Here is a 19,671-nt window from a genome sequence, read left to right on the forward strand (position 1 = left end):
AAAAATAAATCATAAAATTATTTTCTACATTTTTCAAAACACACGTATCTTTTAATCTCTCTGAAAATGAATAGCACGGATAAAATAATTTTTATTAATACTTCGTCGGTCCCAATTGTAACGCCCCCAGATCCGCATCCCTCGGATCCAAGTCGTCACACCCCTTCAGCATACCTATTTTACAATGCATACCCTGCCCCACAAGTCCAAAGTCGATAATACACTTATCCTCGTCACGGGAACAAGTCTTCCTAGCCTTCGTCTTGCCACAGCCTCACGCCTTGTCCTTGTTCGTGCTATTGTGCGCTTCGGGATTGTTCCTCTCAATCGTGCATTCTTCTGTCTTTACTGTTTAAAGGAAATAAAGAATTGCAAGTATGAGCAATTGAATGCTCAGCAAGTCCACTATGACATATATCATCACAAGATAAATCACAAAAAGATTTACACAGGTCAATTAAGCAGATTCGAAGGAAGTGCTGCAATCAAACACACATACAGATTTCAAGAAAGAATAAAATATCAATTACTGGTCTCCATCCCAGTGGTCTCACACAAGGCCCGATCACTGCCATTGAGCGAGTACCATCCTGTGTCGCCCTCGCAGCCTGATCGCGACTGTCGAATGGCGCCACCCACAAATTCCACACTTTGCTAGCATAAGGGTTATCATTTTCAACCCTCAAGTTTACCCCACATAGAGAATTTACATTTTCCACCACTTCCACGAATGCAAATCATTCGTGTTGACCAGTTTATGAAATTCATCCCCCGAGTACAAATTGGCTCACTTCATACTGAATAAATCTTCCCCTTTCTCGCAGGAATGCGAACAAATGCATCCTCACAATTCAGAATTTAATACCTCTCGGATTACGAAAACAAGTAATCCGATCACAACATCCCAAGAACAATAACTTGGAACCGAACATGGTTAACGATCCTTGTATAAAATCGATTAATCATGGTTCGAATTAAAGAATAGAAGTTTAACAGATTGAACGAGAATAAGAAAACATAAGAGGAAATCAATAATCAAGCAATTTATCCACCTTAAGGTGTATAGAACGAATAATCAGTTATTTGAAGAGAACATTAGGTTCATCAAACTTCATAAGAAAGAGCGAATCACAAGATAGGGATCTCGACAACCAAAATAGCAATATTAGCGAATAATCAGGGTTAGAACAATTCAATTGAATTATGCTCGTATTGAAACAATAACTCAAAGATATGAACTAGACTTCTCAATTGCGAGCAAGGTTGAAATCAAATATTGAATATGAATTCTGTAACGAAGCAAAGATTTCAGAATAGAATAATCATTTCAAAAAGTATGATACGTTAAACATTTGAAAATCAATAATATTTCTGGTTTTCCAAAATACTGAGTCAACCCTGAACAATGAGGGGACTTGGGTAACGAAGAAAGTTTGTTTTAATAATAATCTGAACAAATGTCAAATCTTCTAGTGTCCGTCTCTCCCCGATCTTCTCGAAATATTCAAATATATTAAAGTATCGGGTTTCAATCATAGAATCAATTATCGGACATAATTACATTTGATAAATTAATAGCACAACTTTGGCACATCAAGAGAAGGAATTAAGTGAACTTGCCTGGCGTCCTTTGATATTTATATAAACTATTCTTGTCTCAGATTGAGCTCGTCTTTCCAGATAGTAAAATATTCTATACCACACGAAATAACGAATTTAGCAATCTTCATTTTAAATAATAATCTCGAATAAACTACTAAAAATTCATAATTATAGTTCCCCATTTTTATAATATTTAGATTGCTTTTCTATTATCCATCTTCTATCAGTTATCTCTTAAATCCTCGGATAATGTATTTTAAATAAATGATTATCTCCTTTTATAAATCTAAAAAAAATCCACTTGAATCATTTGTTAATCCAATCTTTTCTTTAAATCTAGTATTATAAATCTCTGCTTATAATTTATTTATTCGCGACAATAATTCTCACAAATATCTCTAATTTGTTCCATTCTTATTATATCAATTTCCCAAAGTCTCACTCCCCCTAAATTGCCCCCCTTAATCAATTATGAACAATATCTATCAATTTTATTAATTATCTATTAAATCACCCAAAATATAACTTTATTTGATATTTCTCGAACTCAAAATTTGACTTCATCATTAAATCTGTAATATTAATTACTTAAACCTTCATATTTTACACTTCTACTAATTCCATCATTTAATCTCTTAAATTAATTAAATACTAATATTCAATATTCTAGCCAATCAAAAACTGCCACATCGTCATCTTCCTCACACTCACCCACACCTTCATTCTCCTCGAAGTCAACTCCAATGGTGAAACTTTGACCGTCAATATCTCCTTCACTCCTAATCCGTTTTCAACGCTTCAAGAGTCTATTCCATTTATTTTTTCGCAAAGAATCCAAATATGTAATTTACTTTACGATCCGACAACAAATTCTTGCCCAGCAGACTGGTTATCAGAACCCATTCTCAAACAAATTACCAAACTGCCCCTCCTTCATCTCCCTCATCTCTACCTTCTCCTCCCTCACCCACCGCCGGCCGGAATCTCTCCGGCGGTTTCTCCGACGGGGCTCTCCACTGTGCAACCCATTCACGACTAAACACACACACGAGTCCTCTATTTCACAAACAATCACCCATTCATCCTCCCCGACCTTCCCCGAGCGTTTCCCCACCCCTCTCCGATGCCTAACGCCGCCGTCGCTGCCGCGACGGGGCTCTCCGGCGTCCTTCCACCCCCGACCAAACTACTCTGCTCCCCTCTCACCCTCAACAACACTTCTCAACCATTAATTTCACAAAACCACAATGCAAACAAAAAGCCCCAATCTCCTCTTATAAACCCTAATTTCTTTTGATTTGGGGAAAAAAGCATAATACCCATGTATTGGTTGATTAAGCAGTAAAACAATCATATTATTATAAGGATTGCACTATTAACACTGATATGCCCATAAATCAGATTATATACGTGCCAAGTGGGTCCTTATTTCCTATCTCAAAACTTTTACAATAAAGAATAAATTAATTAACAAAATAAGTAATTTCAAGGCAAAGTTTATTACCTTAATCAACAATATTTCCCCTTGATGTCCTCTGTAACTGATTTCTGCATCCCTTCCTTCTTCACCTTTCTTTCTACTTTCCTCTTTCTTTCTAGCTTTCTCTCTCTATCTTGTTGATAAATGATTTAATAACCAATGTATTGGGTTTTTATAAGGATAAGTTTATATAATTTATTTTCAAGGACTACTCTTTTGTTTAATTGCTAGTCCTACTCCTTTTTACACTTTATAGACTTAGTCTTTTTATAGAAAAATCGACACTCACTCTATTCCTTGGTGAATACCTCGTAATAAAAATAATAATAGAAAATAATTCTCAAGCGAAATTCTTATTGTCGTGACCGCGTGTTAATAAGGTATTTACGAGCTGCTCTATCTCCTCTTCTAATAATAATATTAATAGTTTAATAATTTATATAATAGCTACTTGTACTTGGCTATAATTAATAAAGAATAGAGTTTCGCGCAATTTACTAAAGACATTATTTATCGACTAATAACTATACGTACTTGAGTTTTTCGCGGTCGTTACACCAATTTACTTGTTTTTTTTGATTTTTTATGGTCAAATTGACCAAATTTTGATTGAAATTTACATATGTAAAACAACTAGACAAAATTATGAAAAAATATGTTAATAAAATCTACATCCCGAGAATTATTAGAACAAATACTAATTTATAAGGCTTGCATTGCAAAAAAAAATATTTTTTCGATTTTTAAGATCATATAAGATAATTATTAATTACTGGCCAAAATTTGATTATTTAAACTATAAAAGTCGATTTTCAAGATCATGTTAGATAATTATTAATTCCCAACCAAAATTTGATCATTTTGATCATCGAAAGTCAAATATGAGATAAATTGAGACGTGGGAGTATAATTAGAGAAGGGAAAATAGATTTTTTTGTCACCGAACTTATTATGTTTTTAGAAACTTGCCACTCAACTAATTTTTTTTTCTTTTTAGTTACTGATATTAGGTTTGGATTTGTTTTTAGTCACTAACTTAAGTTCGGATATGATTATTAGCATTGTGATAATTTTTTGTAGCATCATTAATACATAGTGATAGTATATAATTTTTTGATGATATGATGTATGTTTATATTTTTGTATATAGTAATAATAACATAAAATGAGGTGATATAATATTAAAATCATGAAAAATCGTAATTAGAATTCTATAAACTCATCAAATCATCAGTATGGAATCAATAACTTCAAATAATTTATGCTCTCCATGATATAATAAAATCTAATTGAATGATACGATGCATCATATTTCACTATTAAAGTTTCAATCACCTAGTTCAGCCTAAGATCACTCTTAAATTTATCCTCATAATTTTTAATAACTTTATCTTATTATAATTTTCAAGATAAAGATAAATAAATAGAGAGGAAAACTTAATCTTCGATGATTTATGAGATTTTCTTTTTGCGTATAAAAATTCAAACACTAAATTTTTATTCGGAAGAAAAAATAAAATAATTTATGAGAGTACATTTTTGAAAACCGTAAAATGCGTGTTTAACTTTTATCACCGAAGATAAACGATCTTGGTTCATAAAAGTACTATATATAAAGATAAACATTTATTGGCTTGTAATTCAAAATGTGATGATAAAGGTAACTGACAAACAATTCTAACTTTCCTTTTACATCTAACACACAAAATTTTAACATCCTTTCAATTGTTCTAATAGTTCTTTCACTATATTTCTCAGTTTGTGCAAAATAAGCAGTACTTAGATTCAATTTAATCTTCAGATAATTCTTGAAAAGTTCAATAAAATCTCGAAGTGAATCTTACATCTATATCTGATAATATTGGCACTGAGACTCCATTCACAATCTCTTTCTGGTACATACTCACTAATTTCTCAATTGTATACATTTTACAAATGGGCAAGAAATGAGCCGATTTGATGAGTATATATATATATATATATATATATATATATGATAACCCAATAGCGTCATGGTTTGTTCGAGTTTGTGGTAATCTTACAATAAAATCCATTATATTACATTCGTACTTTCAATCCAAAATCTCTAAAGAGTATAGTAATCCGCTTGATCTTTGGTGCTCTTTTTCATCCTTTGACAAGTCAAACTCTTACTCAATCTGCAATCTCTCTATTCATGTTTGGTCACCACTTGTGTTTCTTAAGATCTTGATACATTTTCATACTTCCCGGGGTACATAATATTTTAAATCATATGCTTCACTCAGAATCTCCCCTTTCAACTCCAATACTCTAGGAATCCAAATTCTATTAGCAGATCTCTGAATCCCTTTCTCGTCCTCTAGACATAAGTATCTTTTCTTATGTCAATTCTTTCATTTGCTTCTCTATCACTTTCTTTTGATATCTCTTTATCTTTTCTTAGTAATTTAGGTTGTAACAACATATCGTAAAGTCTTTCCCTTTCTAAACTCAAATCTTTTATTTCCAACTCTAGACTTTCTGTTTCCTTCCACAATTCGAAAGGCAAGGTTAGCATATTTAATCTTTCTTTTCGACTTAGCGCATGAGTCACTATATTTCCTTTGCCAGGACGATAACTAATTGTACATCGTAATATTTGATCAATTCTAACCATCTTCACTGCATCATATTCAATTTTATTTTATTTTTTTTTTTTTTTTTTGTAAACGGATACTTCAAACTCTTATGATAAGTTATATCTCACACTTATCGCCTACGAAAACAATATTTCCAAGTCTTTAATGCGAATACAATCAATGCTAATTCTAAATCATGGGTAGGATACCTGAGCTCATAGTCTTTTAGTTGGCTAGAGGCGTAAGCAATTACTTTCTCGTGCTGCATCAATACGCATCATAAGCCTCTGTGAGACGCATCACTATAATCACGAAGTTTCTACTTTCATCAGGTAACACCAATACATGAGTCGTTGTAAGTCTTTTCTTAAGTTCTCGAAAGATATCCTGGCAATTTGGCGTCCATTCGAACTTTTCTTCCTTTCTGATCAATCATGTTAATGGAGTTGCAATCTTTGCAAAATCTTGTAGAAATCTTCAATAATAGCCAGCCAATCCAAGAAAACTTCTAACTTCAGTCAGAATCCTAGGCCTTTCTCAATTTGATACTGCTTCAATATTCACATGGTATACTGATATACCCTCCTTTAAAACTACATGTCCAAGAAATTGTATTGCTCCAACCAAAACTCACATTTTAAAACTTTCACACACAACCTTTCCTTCCTCAAAATTTTCAATGTGGTTCCTAGATGCTCTGCATGCACTTTTCGCGTCTTAGAGTAAATCAGAATGTCGTCAAGAAAAACACTCACAAATTTATCCAAATATTTCTTGAATACTCTATCCATAAGATCCATGAATGCTACATGTGCATTGATCAATCCTAAAGGCATTACTAAGAACTCATAATGTCCATATCTCGTTCTAAAAGCTGTCTTAGGCATATCTTCAGGTTTAATCTTAAGTTGATGATATCCAGATCTTAAATCAATCTTAGAAAAATAAGCTGCTTCCTTCAATTGATCAAACAAATCATCAATCCTTGGTAAAGGGTACTTATTCTTTATTGTCACCTTATTCAATTCCCTGAATTCAATACATAACCTCATACTTTCATATTATTTTTTTCTTAACAAACAACACTGCAACTCCCCACGAGTATACACTTGGCCTAATGACTCTTTTTTTTTTCTTGATAATTCTTGTAATTGTATTACTAACTCTTTTATTTATGTTCGTGTCATTTTATAGGGAGCTTTTGACATAGGTGCGGTACCTGGCACAAGATCTATAGTGAACTCAATTTCCCTATTTGGGGGTAATCCCGGTGAATCTTAAAAAACATATTCATATATTCATTTACCACTGAGGTTTCTTTCATCATAGGACTCTATTTCTCCGTATCTATCACATGCGCCAAATAGGCCTGTCATCATTGCCGAAGCAATTTCTTGAATTGTATCATGATCAATATTTTCTTATCTTGCTTTTGTCTTCTTACAATCACTCTCCTTCAACTATTACCTCTTATACGTTTTCGTCTATAATTAATCTTAGCGTCGTAACTCATTAACCATTCCATTCCAAATATCACGTCAAACTTCCCTAACTTAAAATAAATTAATCTACTTTGAAAATTTATTTCTGAATCGTTACTTCACAATGAGGACACACTTGATCCATAGAATTTACATCCTGATTCTCTATTTTTATATTCGTGGGTTCTTCTAGAGGTATCAAAACAATTCCCAAATTTTTGCATAAAAATTTACAAAAATACACTATTTGATATCGCCGAAAGCATTCAGCACACAAGCATCTTAAGGATTTATTATAAGCGTACATGAAATAGTGTCGTCATTGACTATAGTGTCTTTCATTGTCACATTAAAGGTGCACGATGTTGGCTTGCTCCTTTCTAGAGGTGTTGATAATCTCATAATGGTGTTTTCTTTGCGCCGCGCTCGACCATCGTTGACCATGTGGCCCATCTTTTCTGTCTGTAGATAAAACAAATGGTGGAATCCTGATAACACGGAGTTTGATGCTTCTTTCTATAATTCTTGCATTCACGCAAAAGAGGTCTTCTTTGGAAAAGATTTGCAGTTTATAGAGGCCTGGACCTCAGATTCCCTTCGCGTCTTTCTCGATTTCTGATTCGCAGTGGTCTATCATTGTTGAATAGCCTTTTAGCAAAAGGTTTCTTTATATTCTTGTCTCATGTCTTTCCTTGACTACGATCAGGTGGTGCCCTCCTCTTCAAGTCATTCTTTCCATGGCTATATAGTTCACTCCCGCTTTCTACGATAGTAGTCTCAAGAGTCCCGTAATTGCTAAGTTCAAATAGCTACCCTGCTCAAGACCCAGGGTTTCGATTCTTGTCGAAAACGTCAGGATCTCTTTTCATTATTATCAACATAGTGTTGTACAAACCTCACAGGTTATGTAAATTTGGCTTCATAACCAACCACAAATACGTTCCTTGTTTGATTTCTAAGAGTCTAAGTTACGTGATTCTCCTAGTATTTAGGAAAATGTTTCTACATGAACAATTTCGTAATGCATTCTCACATCATAACACTAGTCCCTTCTAGACCCTTTTTAGCGTCCTACGAATAGTTAGCTTCCCTGTTTAACATATATGTAGCAGATAGAATTTTACTTATCATCCTCAACTCCCACAATCTCAAGATCCCTTTTTAAATTTCTTTCAACTAGGTACTAGCCTCAATAGGATCCGTGGTTTCTTTAGACTCAGGGAGTGTATAAACTTAAAAGTTTTTTTTTTTTTTTTATATATATGACAAATGATTTGGGTGATTGGTTGATTGATGCTCCGCTGGTATGGGTTGGTAGGTTCGGAGCATGTTGTTGTAAGAGATCAAAGAGCATTTATATCAGATCAGGATTGGCTGGGATATTCTCTTGTGGAATTTACTGTTCTTGGTTTTTTTTTATTACCAATTTCAGAGTTCATCTTGTTTCTATAAAAGAGGAACAAAAATAGATTGTTGTCACATGGTGTAGAGGTTTATTTAAATGCAAGAGTGCAAAATATAGCAACTGTTGGTAATGGTGCAAAATTGTTTAATAGATGTTTAACAAGAGTTTTGTTTATGAAATAAAGATTGGATGGTAAAGACAGTTAAGGTTTAATAATGGTTCAAGGAAGTATATCAACATGCCCAAAGTTTCACATTTATTAGCAAAAGGTAGGTGGTTTTAGAAGTAAGAGCGGTTTTGAAAAGAAATAGGTATGTGAAAAGTTTTTAATAAAAAGTTGATACAAGATATCGCGATCAAGGATTGAACAGCGGTTTCATAAGTACAAAAGATCACGCGTATCACATATTGTAAATCATCAAAAAAAACTGTCCATTTCCACTGGTCTTCATCATATGCACACAAAGTTCGAGTACCATTTTGTCATTATTCGAAGACACAATTATCCAAATAATCTCGAGGTATTAATTTAATCATGATTAATAAGATGTCTGTTGCATCCCTATTTGCTCGAAAGATCTTATGTACGAATCTGCATTGTAATAATAAGGAAATGCAAGGCTCTCATGCCCTTTAGCGTATAGTGTCAAAAGTCATGAACCATATATGAACAGAAATAGAACTCCAAATACTCGTAAATTATAAATGTTATCTTTACAAAATATCAAATTATCCCAAAGAAATCTGAACCGTCGATGTTTTGATATCTCTGTAACTTTATACCAAAATTCTTACAATTTTCAATTCATAACAATGGCTCCAATGTGTCCGAAGCTGGTTGACAAAGTCTGTTGAACATATATCCAAAGTCTCTCGAATACATAAATACATAAATAACTATTTGATAGATTCCTTTATCATAATTACCCGAGCCAGGAAACCGGGCTCTCATGAACAAATATATAATTCTCGTATCCTCAACAATACGTCATGAAAAACTGAAAACTCAAAGTAATAGTTCGATAACATCTCATACCGTCATACAATGTAAAGTGTTCCGAGAGTGGTATTGTCTCGCTCCCAACGTATGGAGCATAAGAAGAACTAGAACTGATTGGTGTTGGAATAAAAATTTGGTGTTGAGATTGATGCGGAAATTGGAACAGAAATTGATAAAAGAGTGTCAAAGTAAGAAGGAACCTTATATTAGAAAGATCGGTATCTTAATATAACATGAGATGGGAACAGAAGTCTTCGGGGTAGAAATCTCTGGTTGTAACATTCGAGCTCATGGCTTGATATTTATATATATATTGAACAGAAAGTTGCCAAATATAGGGAAAAATCTCGCCCATAGACGTGGTGTTGTTAAACGCATGGAACTTGAATTGATACAAATAAGGAGTTAGCATTACAATGGAATCAAAAGTGAATGAAGTAGCCTTTTGGAAAGTCAGCTAAAAGCATCCAAGTATCTCCGTCGACAATCACTGATCATATCTATCCTCTGATGTAAGTAATGAAAGAATAGAAGACGAGGGTAGATATTTGGATATTCAATGATAGTGTAGAGGTTAGTCTCGACAAAAATTTATAAGGTAAATTTGATGCCTATCCCTCTGACATGGTAATAAATACTGGGTAACTAGTAGGTTATCAAACCTATAACCTCAGGTGGTGAAGGCTCAATGACTAGAATAATCATATCTTTTGAATTGCTACGAGCAATCATAATTTCCTTTAAGGTGCCACAACCCATATTATTCATAAAGATAGGGTGTGGAAGAGCGTCCTCTAGCTATTCTCATCTTCACACATAATTAAACAATGTCATCATAAGTTTTTCATCTTAAAGATACATGTATATACATATATGTATTCATAACTATGGGGTTTCATGTCCCACTACAGATTTCCGAGTTTCATGTATAACGTTGCCTGCTCTCGTAGATGTATAACTATCATATACATATATCTTATCTCTTGTATTATTGTCTCTCACTCTCTCGTTATATTCCTAGGGTTCCCGTGTCCTAAGAATATAACACAGCTCTGATACCAAATCTGTAACGCCCCCAGATCCGCATCCCTCGGATCCAAGTCGTCACACCCCTTCAGCATACCTATTTTACAATGCATACCCTGCCCCACAAGTCCAAAGTCGATAATACACTTATCCTCGTCACGGGAACAAGTCTTCCTAGCCTTCGTCTTGCCACAGCCTCACGCCTTGTCCTTGTTCGTGCTATTGTGCGCTTCGGGATTGTTCCTCTCAATCGTGCATTCTTCTGTCTTTACTGTTTAAAGGAAATAAAGAATTGCAAGTATGAGCAATTGAATGCTCAGCAAGTCCACTATGACATATATCATCACAAGATAAATCACAAAAAGATTTACACAGGTCAATTAAGCAGATTCGAAGGAAGTGCTGCAATCAAACACACATACAGATTTCAAGAAAGAATAAAATATCAATTACTGGTCTCCATCCCAGTGGTCTCACACAAGGCCCGATCACTGCCATTGAGCGAGTACCATCCTGTGTCGCCCTCGCAGCCTGATCGCGACTGTCGAATGGCGCCACCCACAAATTCCACACTTTGCTAGCATAAGGGTTATCATTTTCAACCCTCAAGTTTACCCCACATAGAGAATTTACATTTTCCACCACTTCCACGAATGCAAATCATTCGTGTTGACCAGTTTATGAAATTCATCCCCCGAGTACAAATTGGCTCACTTCATACTGAATAAATCTTCCCCTTTCTCGCAGGAATGCGAACAAATGCATCCTCACAATTCAGAATTTAATACCTCTCGGATTACGAAAACAAGTAATCCGATCACAACATCCCAAGAACAATAACTTGGAACCGAACATGGTTAACGATCCTTGTATAAAATCGATTAATCATGGTTCGAATTAAAGAATAGAAGTTTAACAGATTGAACGAGAATAAGAAAACATAAGAGGAAATCAATAATCAAGCAATTTATCCACCTTAAGGTGTATAGAACGAATAATCAGTTATTTGAAGAGAACATTAGGTTCATCAAACTTCATAAGAAAGAGCGAATCACAAGATAGGGATCTCGACAACCAAAATAGCAATATTAGCGAATAATCAGGGTTAGAACAATTCAATTGAATTATGCTCGTATTGAAACAATAACTCAAAGATATGAACTAGACTTCTCAATTGCGAGCAAGGTTGAAATCAAATATTGAATATGAATTCTGTAACGAAGCAAAGATTTCAGAATAGAATAATCATTTCAAAAAGTATGATACGTTAAACATTTGAAAATCAATAATATTTCTGGTTTTCCAAAATACTGAGTCAACCCTGAACAATGAGGGGACTTGGGTAACGAAGAAAGTTTGTTTTAATAATAATCTGAACAAATGTCAAATCTTCTAGTGTCCGTCTCTCCCCGATCTTCTCGAAATATTCAAATATATTAAAGTATCGGGTTTCAATCATAGAATCAATTATCGGACATAATTACATTTGATAAATTAATAGCACAACTTTGGCACATCAAGAGAAGGAATTAAGTGAACTTGCCTGGCGTCCTTTGATATTTATATAAACTATTCTTGTCTCAGATTGAGCTCGTCTTTCCAGATAGTAAAATATTCTATACCACACGAAATAACGAATTTAGCAATCTTCATTTTAAATAATAATCTCGAATAAACTACTAAAAATTCATAATTATAGTTCCCCATTTTTATAATATTTAGATTGCTTTTCTATTATCCATCTTCTATCAGTTATCTCTTAAATCCTCGGATAATGTATTTTAAATAAATGATTATCTCCTTTTATAAATCTAAAAAAAATCCACTTGAATCATTTGTTAATCCAATCTTTTCTTTAAATCTAGTATTATAAATCTCTGCTTATAATTTATTTATTCGCGACAATAATTCTCACAAATATCTCTAATTTGTTCCATTCTTATTATATCAATTTCCCAAAGTCTCACTCCCCCTAAATTGCCCCCCTTAATCAATTATGAACAATATCTATCAATTTTATTAATTATCTATTAAATCACCCAAAATATAACTTTATTTGATATTTCTCGAACTCAAAATTTGACTTCATCATTAAATCTGTAATATTAATTACTTAAACCTTCATATTTTACACTTCTACTAATTCCATCATTTAATCTCTTAAATTAATTAAATACTAATATTCAATATTCTAGCCAATCAAAAACTGCCACATCGTCATCTTCCTCACACTCACCCACACCTTCATTCTCCTCGAAGTCAACTCCAATGGTGAAACTTTGACCGTCAATATCTCCTTCACTCCTAATCCGTTTTCAACGCTTCAAGAGTCTATTCCATTTATTTTTTCGCAAAGAATCCAAATATGTAATTTACTTTACGATCCGACAACAAATTCTTGCCCAGCAGACTGGTTATCAGAACCCATTCTCAAACAAATTACCAAACTGCCCCTCCTTCATCTCCCTCATCTCTACCTTCTCCTCCCTCACCCACCGCCGGCCGGAATCTCTCCGGCGGTTTCTCCGACGGGGCTCTCCACTGTGCAACCCATTCACGACTAAACACACACACGAGTCCTCTATTTCACAAACAATCACCCATTCATCCTCCCCGACCTTCCCCGAGCGTTTCCCCACCCCTCTCCGATGCCTAACGCCGCCGTCGCTGCCGCGACGGGGCTCTCCGGCGTCCTTCCACCCCCGACCAAACTACTCTGCTCCCCTCTCACCCTCAACAACACTTCTCAACCATTAATTTCACAAAACCACAATGCAAACAAAAAGCCCCAATCTCCTCTTATAAACCCTAATTTCTTTTGATTTGGGGAAAAAAGCATAATACCCATGTATTGGTTGATTAAGCAGTAAAACAATCATATTATTATAAGGATTGCACTATTAACACTGATATGCCCATAAATCAGATTATATACGTGCCAAGTGGGTCCTTATTTCCTATCTCAAAACTTTTACAATAAAGAATAAATTAATTAACAAAATAAGTAATTTCAAGGCAAAGTTTATTACCTTAATCAACAATATTTCCCCTTGATGTCCTCTGTAACTGATTTCTGCATCCCTTCCTTCTTCACCTTTCTTTCTACTTTCCTCTTTCTTTCTAGCTTTCTCTCTCTATCTTGTTGATAAATGATTTAATAACCAATGTATTGGGTTTTTATAAGGATAAGTTTATATAATTTATTTTCAAGGACTACTCTTTTGTTTAATTGCTAGTCCTACTCCTTTTTACACTTTATAGACTTAGTCTTTTTATAGAAAAATCGACACTCACTCTATTCCTTGGTGAATACCTCGTAATAAAAATAATAATAGAAAATAATTCTCAAGCGAAATTCTTATTGTCGTGACCGCGTGTTAATAAGGTATTTACGAGCTGCTCTATCTCCTCTTCTAATAATAATATTAATAGTTTAATAATTTATATAATAGCTACTTGTACTTGGCTATAATTAATAAAGAATAGAGTTTCGCGCAATTTACTAAAGACATTATTTATCGACTAATAACTATACGTACTTGAGTTTTTCGCGGTCGTTACACCAATTTACTTGTTTTTTTTGATTTTTTATGGTCAAATTGACCAAATTTTGATTGAAATTTACATATGTAAAACAACTAGACAAAATTATGAAAAAATATGTTAATAAAATCTACATCCCGAGAATTATTAGAACAAATACTAATTTATAAGGCTTGCATTGCAAAAAAAAATATTTTTTCGATTTTTAAGATCATATAAGATAATTATTAATTACTGGCCAAAATTTGATTATTTAAACTATAAAAGTCGATTTTCAAGATCATGTTAGATAATTATTAATTCCCAACCAAAATTTGATCATTTTGATCATCGAAAGTCAAATATGAGATAAATTGAGACGTGGGAGTATAATTAGAGAAGGGAAAATAGATTTTTTTGTCACCGAACTTATTATGTTTTTAGAAACTTGCCACTCAACTAAATTTTTTTTCTTTTTAGTTACTGATATTAGGTTTGGATTTGTTTTTAGTCACTAACTTAAGTTCGGATATGATTATTAGCATTGTGATAATTTTTTGTAGCATCATTAATACATAGTGATAGTATATAATTTTTTGATGATATGATGTATGTTTATATTTTTGTATATAGTAATAATAACATAAAATGAGGTGATATAATATTAAAATCATGAAAAATCGTAATTAGAATTCTATAAACTCATCAAATCATCAGTATGGAATCAATAACTTCAAATAATTTATGCTCTCCATGATATAATAAAATCTAATTGAATGATACGATGCATCATATTTCACTATTAAAGTTTCAATCACCTAGTTCAGCCTAAGATCACTCTTAAATTTATCCTCATAATTTTTAATAACTTTATCTTATTATAATTTTCAAGATAAAGATAAATAAATAGAGAGGAAAACTTAATCTTCGATGATTTATGAGATTTTCTTTTTGCGTATAAAAATTCAAACACTAAATTTTTATTCGGAAGAAAAAATAAAATAATTTATGAGAGTACATTTTTGAAAACCGTAAAATGCGTGTTTAACTTTTATCACCGAAGATAAACGATCTTGGTTCATAAAAGTACTATATATAAAGATAAACATATATCAAATCATCAAAATATTACAGGTTATCACTATATTTTAATAATACTACAAAGAATTAATATAATGGTAATAATCAAATCCGAACCTAAATTTAGTGGCAAAAAAATTCCGAACCTAACATCAGTGACTAAAAAGAAAAAAAAAATTGTTGAGTGGCAAGTTTTTAAAAACATAATAAGTTCGGTGACAAAAAAATCTATTTTTCCATTAGAGAACGAAAAAAGAAGAAAAAAACGAAAGAGGAATTTTGTCAAAAAAAGAACGTGAGAAGAAAATAAATATGGGAAAATATAAGGGTAAAGAAAAACTTTATAATCTTGTTGGCTAGGAAAAGGCGTGGAAAGCGGTTTCTTGTAAAAGAGGTCACCAGGCGAAAATTTCGATACCGCCACTCTCCCCCATTTTCCTAATATAAATCTCTCTATATAACCCTCCTAACCCCCACTTCTATTCATCCCATCTCTCTATCATACATAAATCTCTCTATAATCAATTTTCTTTTATTTCTCGAATCATGTCTTGCTACAAGGGCAAATATGCTGGTAATCTCCTCCTCTCCCGTCATATTCATTCAATTTATGCCTCGATGCGTTTTTAAGTGTTCATTTTGTTATGATCTCGACTATTGTACTTGGATTTTAATCATATATGTTGATTTATGATCTATTTGTTATCGATTTTTCTAAAATTTGTTTGGATGTGCTTGAATTTATGTTCGTTTATGCTAGTTATTATTTGGTTTAATATTTGCCTCGAAATGATCGATCATTTGTCCCCGATTTATAACCCGGATCTGCTTTCACCTTGTTGTTGTCAAATTTGGATCTCAGATTTATACAATACTTTTAATCATGATCTAACTGTTAGTTAATTTTATAAAATATTTTAATGTGATTTGTTGCTGATTTTTACATAGCTATGCTTGTAGGTCATATTAACACTTGGTTTCATACAATACTCAATAAGATAGATCTATAATTGATTTAGTTTAGGTAGTTTTATGATTGATTGGTATAGCTAAGCACACAGATTAAGTAAGAACCCTATGAATCACTAGCTTGCTGTGTTTTAAAATTAGCAAAGTCACTTTTTGTAGACAATTGAAAGAGTATAGGAATCATGGTTTGTGGCTTAGTTTATCGTCAATGACTAAGTTGATTTTACTATTGCAGATGAGCTGATTGCTAATGCTACTTACATTGGAACCCCTGGGAAGGGTATTCTTGCTGCTGATGAGTCAACTGGCACAATTGGAAAGCGTCTATCGAGCATCAATGTTGAAAATGTTGAGTCGAACAGAAGGGCACTTAGAGAGCTTCTCTTCTGCACCCCTGGATGCCTCCAGTATCTCAGTGGTGTTATTCTTTTCGAGGAAACCCTTTACCAGAGTACTGCTGCTGGTAGGTTTTATAATATAAGTCAATTGATGATACCGAATATTTTATATATTAATCAATTATCTAGGACCTGATGTTTTATATTTTCTGGATGTTGACTAAGATTTTGTGCAATCTAAGAAAATCAATCATTCGTTAGTTGAAGAAACTTATATCTCCCTTAACGTATCTCAAGGGATTGCCTAATTGTTGTTTGAACAGGCTAGTTTAACTAATGAGAACCGAGAAGTAGCCCCTTTGCCCTAAACAGGTATAAGGTGTTGATTGCTTGATGTGCTCACTGTCGTTCTGACATCTACTACCTATAGAGATAATCATTGACATTTATCTTTCATTTGTTAGGCAAACAAATAGATCTGATGTTGTTTGCATGAAAAAATAAATCCCGTGACAAAATATAAATTTAACTCCCAAAGTATAATTAGTTAGGATAAGGGATCTCACTTGTGTTTGTGATTTGCAGGAAAACCTTTTGTTGAAGTCATGAAGGAAGCCGGAGTCCTCCCAGGAATTAAGGTTGACAAGGGCACAGTTGAGCTTGCTGGTACCGATGGGGAGACCACCACTCAAGGTCTCGATGGCCTTGCTGCTCGTTGTGCTAAATACTACGAAGCAGGTGCTAGGTTTGCCAAATGGCGTGCAGTGCTCAAGATCGGACCAAATGAGCCTTCACAGCTAGCAATTAATGAGAATGCAAATGGTTTGGCCCGATATGCCATTATCTGCCAGGAGAATGGCTTGGTACCTATCGTTGAGCCTGAAATTCTCGTGGATGGAGACCATGATATCAACAAGTGTGCTGATGTAACAGAGCGTGTTCTTGCTGCTTGCTACAAGGCCCTCAATGATCACAAGGTCCTTTTAGAAGGAACTCTGTTGAAGCCCAACATGGTGACACCAGGATCTGACTCTGCCAAGGTTGCACCTGAGGTGATTGCTGAGTACACTGTCCGTGCCCTACAGCGCACCATGCCTCCTGCAGTTCCCGCTGTTGTGTTTTTGTCTGGGGGGCAGAGTGAGGAGCAAGCTACTGTTAACCTCAATGCCATGAACAAGCTGAAGGCAAAGAAGCCATGGAGTCTTTCATTCTCATTTGGAAGAGCTCTTCAACAGAGCACTCTCAAGGCTTGGGGAGGAAAGGACGAAAACATCAAGAAAGCTCAGGAGGCATTCCTCGCCAGGTGCAAGGCTAACTCAGAGGCAACTCTTGGTACATACCAGGGTGGTGCTGCTTTTGAGGGGGCTGCTGAGAGCCTTCATGTCAAGGACTACAAATACTGATCAGCTTTTGCCTTTATAATTGATTCCGTTATGTTTTGTAGATTATGTGGCCGTGTGTACAAGAGGTTCCTTTTCAAGACGATATAGTCTCTTAGGTTTCTCTTTGAGTTTTCCGTCCAGATCTATAGTATAGGCTGGTTAATAAGTTAGCAAACCTCTAAATTCTACGAGGATGAATGCTATTTTAATGGCTTTCCAGTTATGTTTTTACCAGTTTTACTGGTATAACAGTGTTTCAGATTGAGTATCTCTAATATTGTCAGTCTTTGAAAATTGGCAGCAGCTCATTGTTCGCTTTGAGCTTTGTGTTCACCTCCTATCTTTGCAATGTTTTCCAAGTTTAATTATTTGCATTTAGATTCTCTCGGCACTTATTTTAGGAGTAGTTAATAGCAAGGAACTGGAGGATTGTAAATGATAATGATAGTAGACTGATAAAATGCTATCGAGAAATCAGTTAAAAGTAGTTTTAACAAATTGAAAGCCCTGTTTGTAGAAATCTCAATTTGTTTTTTTAGAGAGTCGAAGACACATTTTGAAAGTCCGAACTTACTGCACTTTTTAATATAGGACTTATCCTGAGAAGGTCGAAATATCTCCGATCCATACAAACCTCCACATTCTCCCTCTAACTTTATATAAATATTTATTTTTATTGTATCATCTTCCTCTAATTTTATATTAATATTTTACATTTATTATATGACTAACTCATCTATTTTTAATAATAATAATAATAAAATATTATTTTAAAATACAAATATCAATTATAATTAATAGTATTGAAACAAAAATATTTTTTCATCATTTATAATTATTTAACTAATAATTATCATAAAATATTTTAACTAACCAAACTGGAGATGCTCGGAGGGTTTTTCTGCTTGAGGTGGTAGCTTCCGAAGTCTAAGCTTTTACTCTTTTGAAGGAACTTTCGGGATAAGTTTGAACTTTGAACTTCGAACTTTCAGAAAACAAAAGTATTTGGCAGAAGGTTTAGCTTTTACAGAAAAGGAAGCATGAAGTATTACGGGTGTTTGTTTAGTGACGGTGATATAAATATAAAGTATTATTATTCACGAGGTTTTCGACTAGTTTCAACCTAAAAGACTATTTTGGTAGCCAAACGTAGTGGTAAAGTATATATTAGGTTTTGAATGGATTTACATTAGGCATTTCAGAGTAGTTATTGTACTTGTACTAGTAATATTTAGCAAACATTGACAACTACCTAATTATTAATAAAATCTAAAATTCAGAAAAATAGTATAAGTCGTGTGAAATTAACATATTTTATCTTAATCTTAATATACATTACTTTTTTGAGTTTAGAATTTGGATTAAATAACTTGTCTTGTTATCCCTATAACCCAAACTTTTTGAAGTTTACCCATGGAATTAATCTTGATGTTCAAACCCAACGGAGTCTTCCATGCACTGGACAGCAGAAGCAGCGGTCCAATGTGGAGTCCAAATTACACAGTACATTATACACACACCAGAGACCAGCCCATTATACACCCCACGGCCCAAACATCCCAGTCGAACTATACGAAATTGAAATATTGATAATTATTCGGACCATTTACAAGCTACCGAATATTACTAAATTAGATTACAGAACGCATTACAATGAATTAAAAAACGCAGTACATAATAAAAAGAATGTACTCAACCCTGTATAGAATCTTAATACTTTGCGTGAAGCAAAACGAATGACTAATTAATTTTAATTTTCTATTTCTTAGGCTTCTTATCACCATTG

The 19,671-nt window shown here is 33.7% G+C and overlaps 1 protein-coding gene and 1 long non-coding RNA gene across 4 annotated transcripts; one reads left to right on the top strand and one right to left on the bottom strand.

Annotated features, from left to right (window-relative positions):
• On the bottom strand, nucleotides 1-15,156 carry LOC108225096 (uncharacterized). Of its 3 annotated transcripts, XR_010284811.1 has the most exons (5): nucleotides 13,624-15,155; nucleotides 12,138-12,210; nucleotides 3,107-10,865; nucleotides 1,621-1,693; nucleotides 1-348 (listed from the first exon to the last, which is right to left on the bottom strand). It is a non-coding gene; the product is annotated as an uncharacterized LOC108225096 (long non-coding RNA). The 3 variants fall into 3 exon arrangements; XR_010284812.1 differs by lacking the exon at nucleotides 1,621-1,693 and having other exon boundaries at nucleotides 13,624-15,156; XR_010284813.1 differs by lacking the exon at nucleotides 12,138-12,210 and having other exon boundaries at nucleotides 13,624-15,154.
• Nucleotides 15,157-15,550: 394 nt separating this feature from the next.
• Nucleotides 15,551-18,218, top strand: LOC108228016 (fructose-bisphosphate aldolase 6, cytosolic). Its single transcript, XM_017403471.2, has 3 exons — nucleotides 15,551-15,770; nucleotides 16,401-16,628; nucleotides 17,089-18,218. The coding sequence occupies exons 1-3, from the start codon at nucleotides 15,743-15,745 to the stop codon at nucleotides 17,904-17,906; spliced, it is 1,074 nt and encodes a 357-aa protein (XP_017258960.1). The 5' UTR covers nucleotides 15,551-15,742; the 3' UTR covers nucleotides 17,907-18,218.
• The last annotated feature ends 1,453 nt before the right edge of the window (nucleotides 18,219-19,671 follow it).

Source organism: Daucus carota, chromosome 6 (genome assembly GCF_001625215.2).
Source record: "Daucus carota subsp. sativus chromosome 6, DH1 v3.0, whole genome shotgun sequence".
Classification (NCBI taxonomy): Eukaryota; Viridiplantae; Streptophyta; class Magnoliopsida; order Apiales; family Apiaceae; genus Daucus; species Daucus carota.

What these genes read in the sequence shown, in the direction of transcription:
- LOC108228016 (XM_017403471.2), top strand. Translation starts at nt 15,743, where the DNA reads ATGTCTTGCTACAAGGGCAAATATGCTG. An exon ending in CTACAAGGGCAAATATGCTG is followed by an intron (nt 15,771 to 16,400) that starts GTAATCTCCTCC and finishes TTACTATTGCAG; the next exon opens with ATGAGCTGATTGCTAATGCT. An exon ending in TTACCAGAGTACTGCTGCTG is followed by an intron (nt 16,629 to 17,088) that starts GTAGGTTTTATA and finishes TGTGATTTGCAG; the next exon opens with GAAAACCTTTTGTTGAAGTC.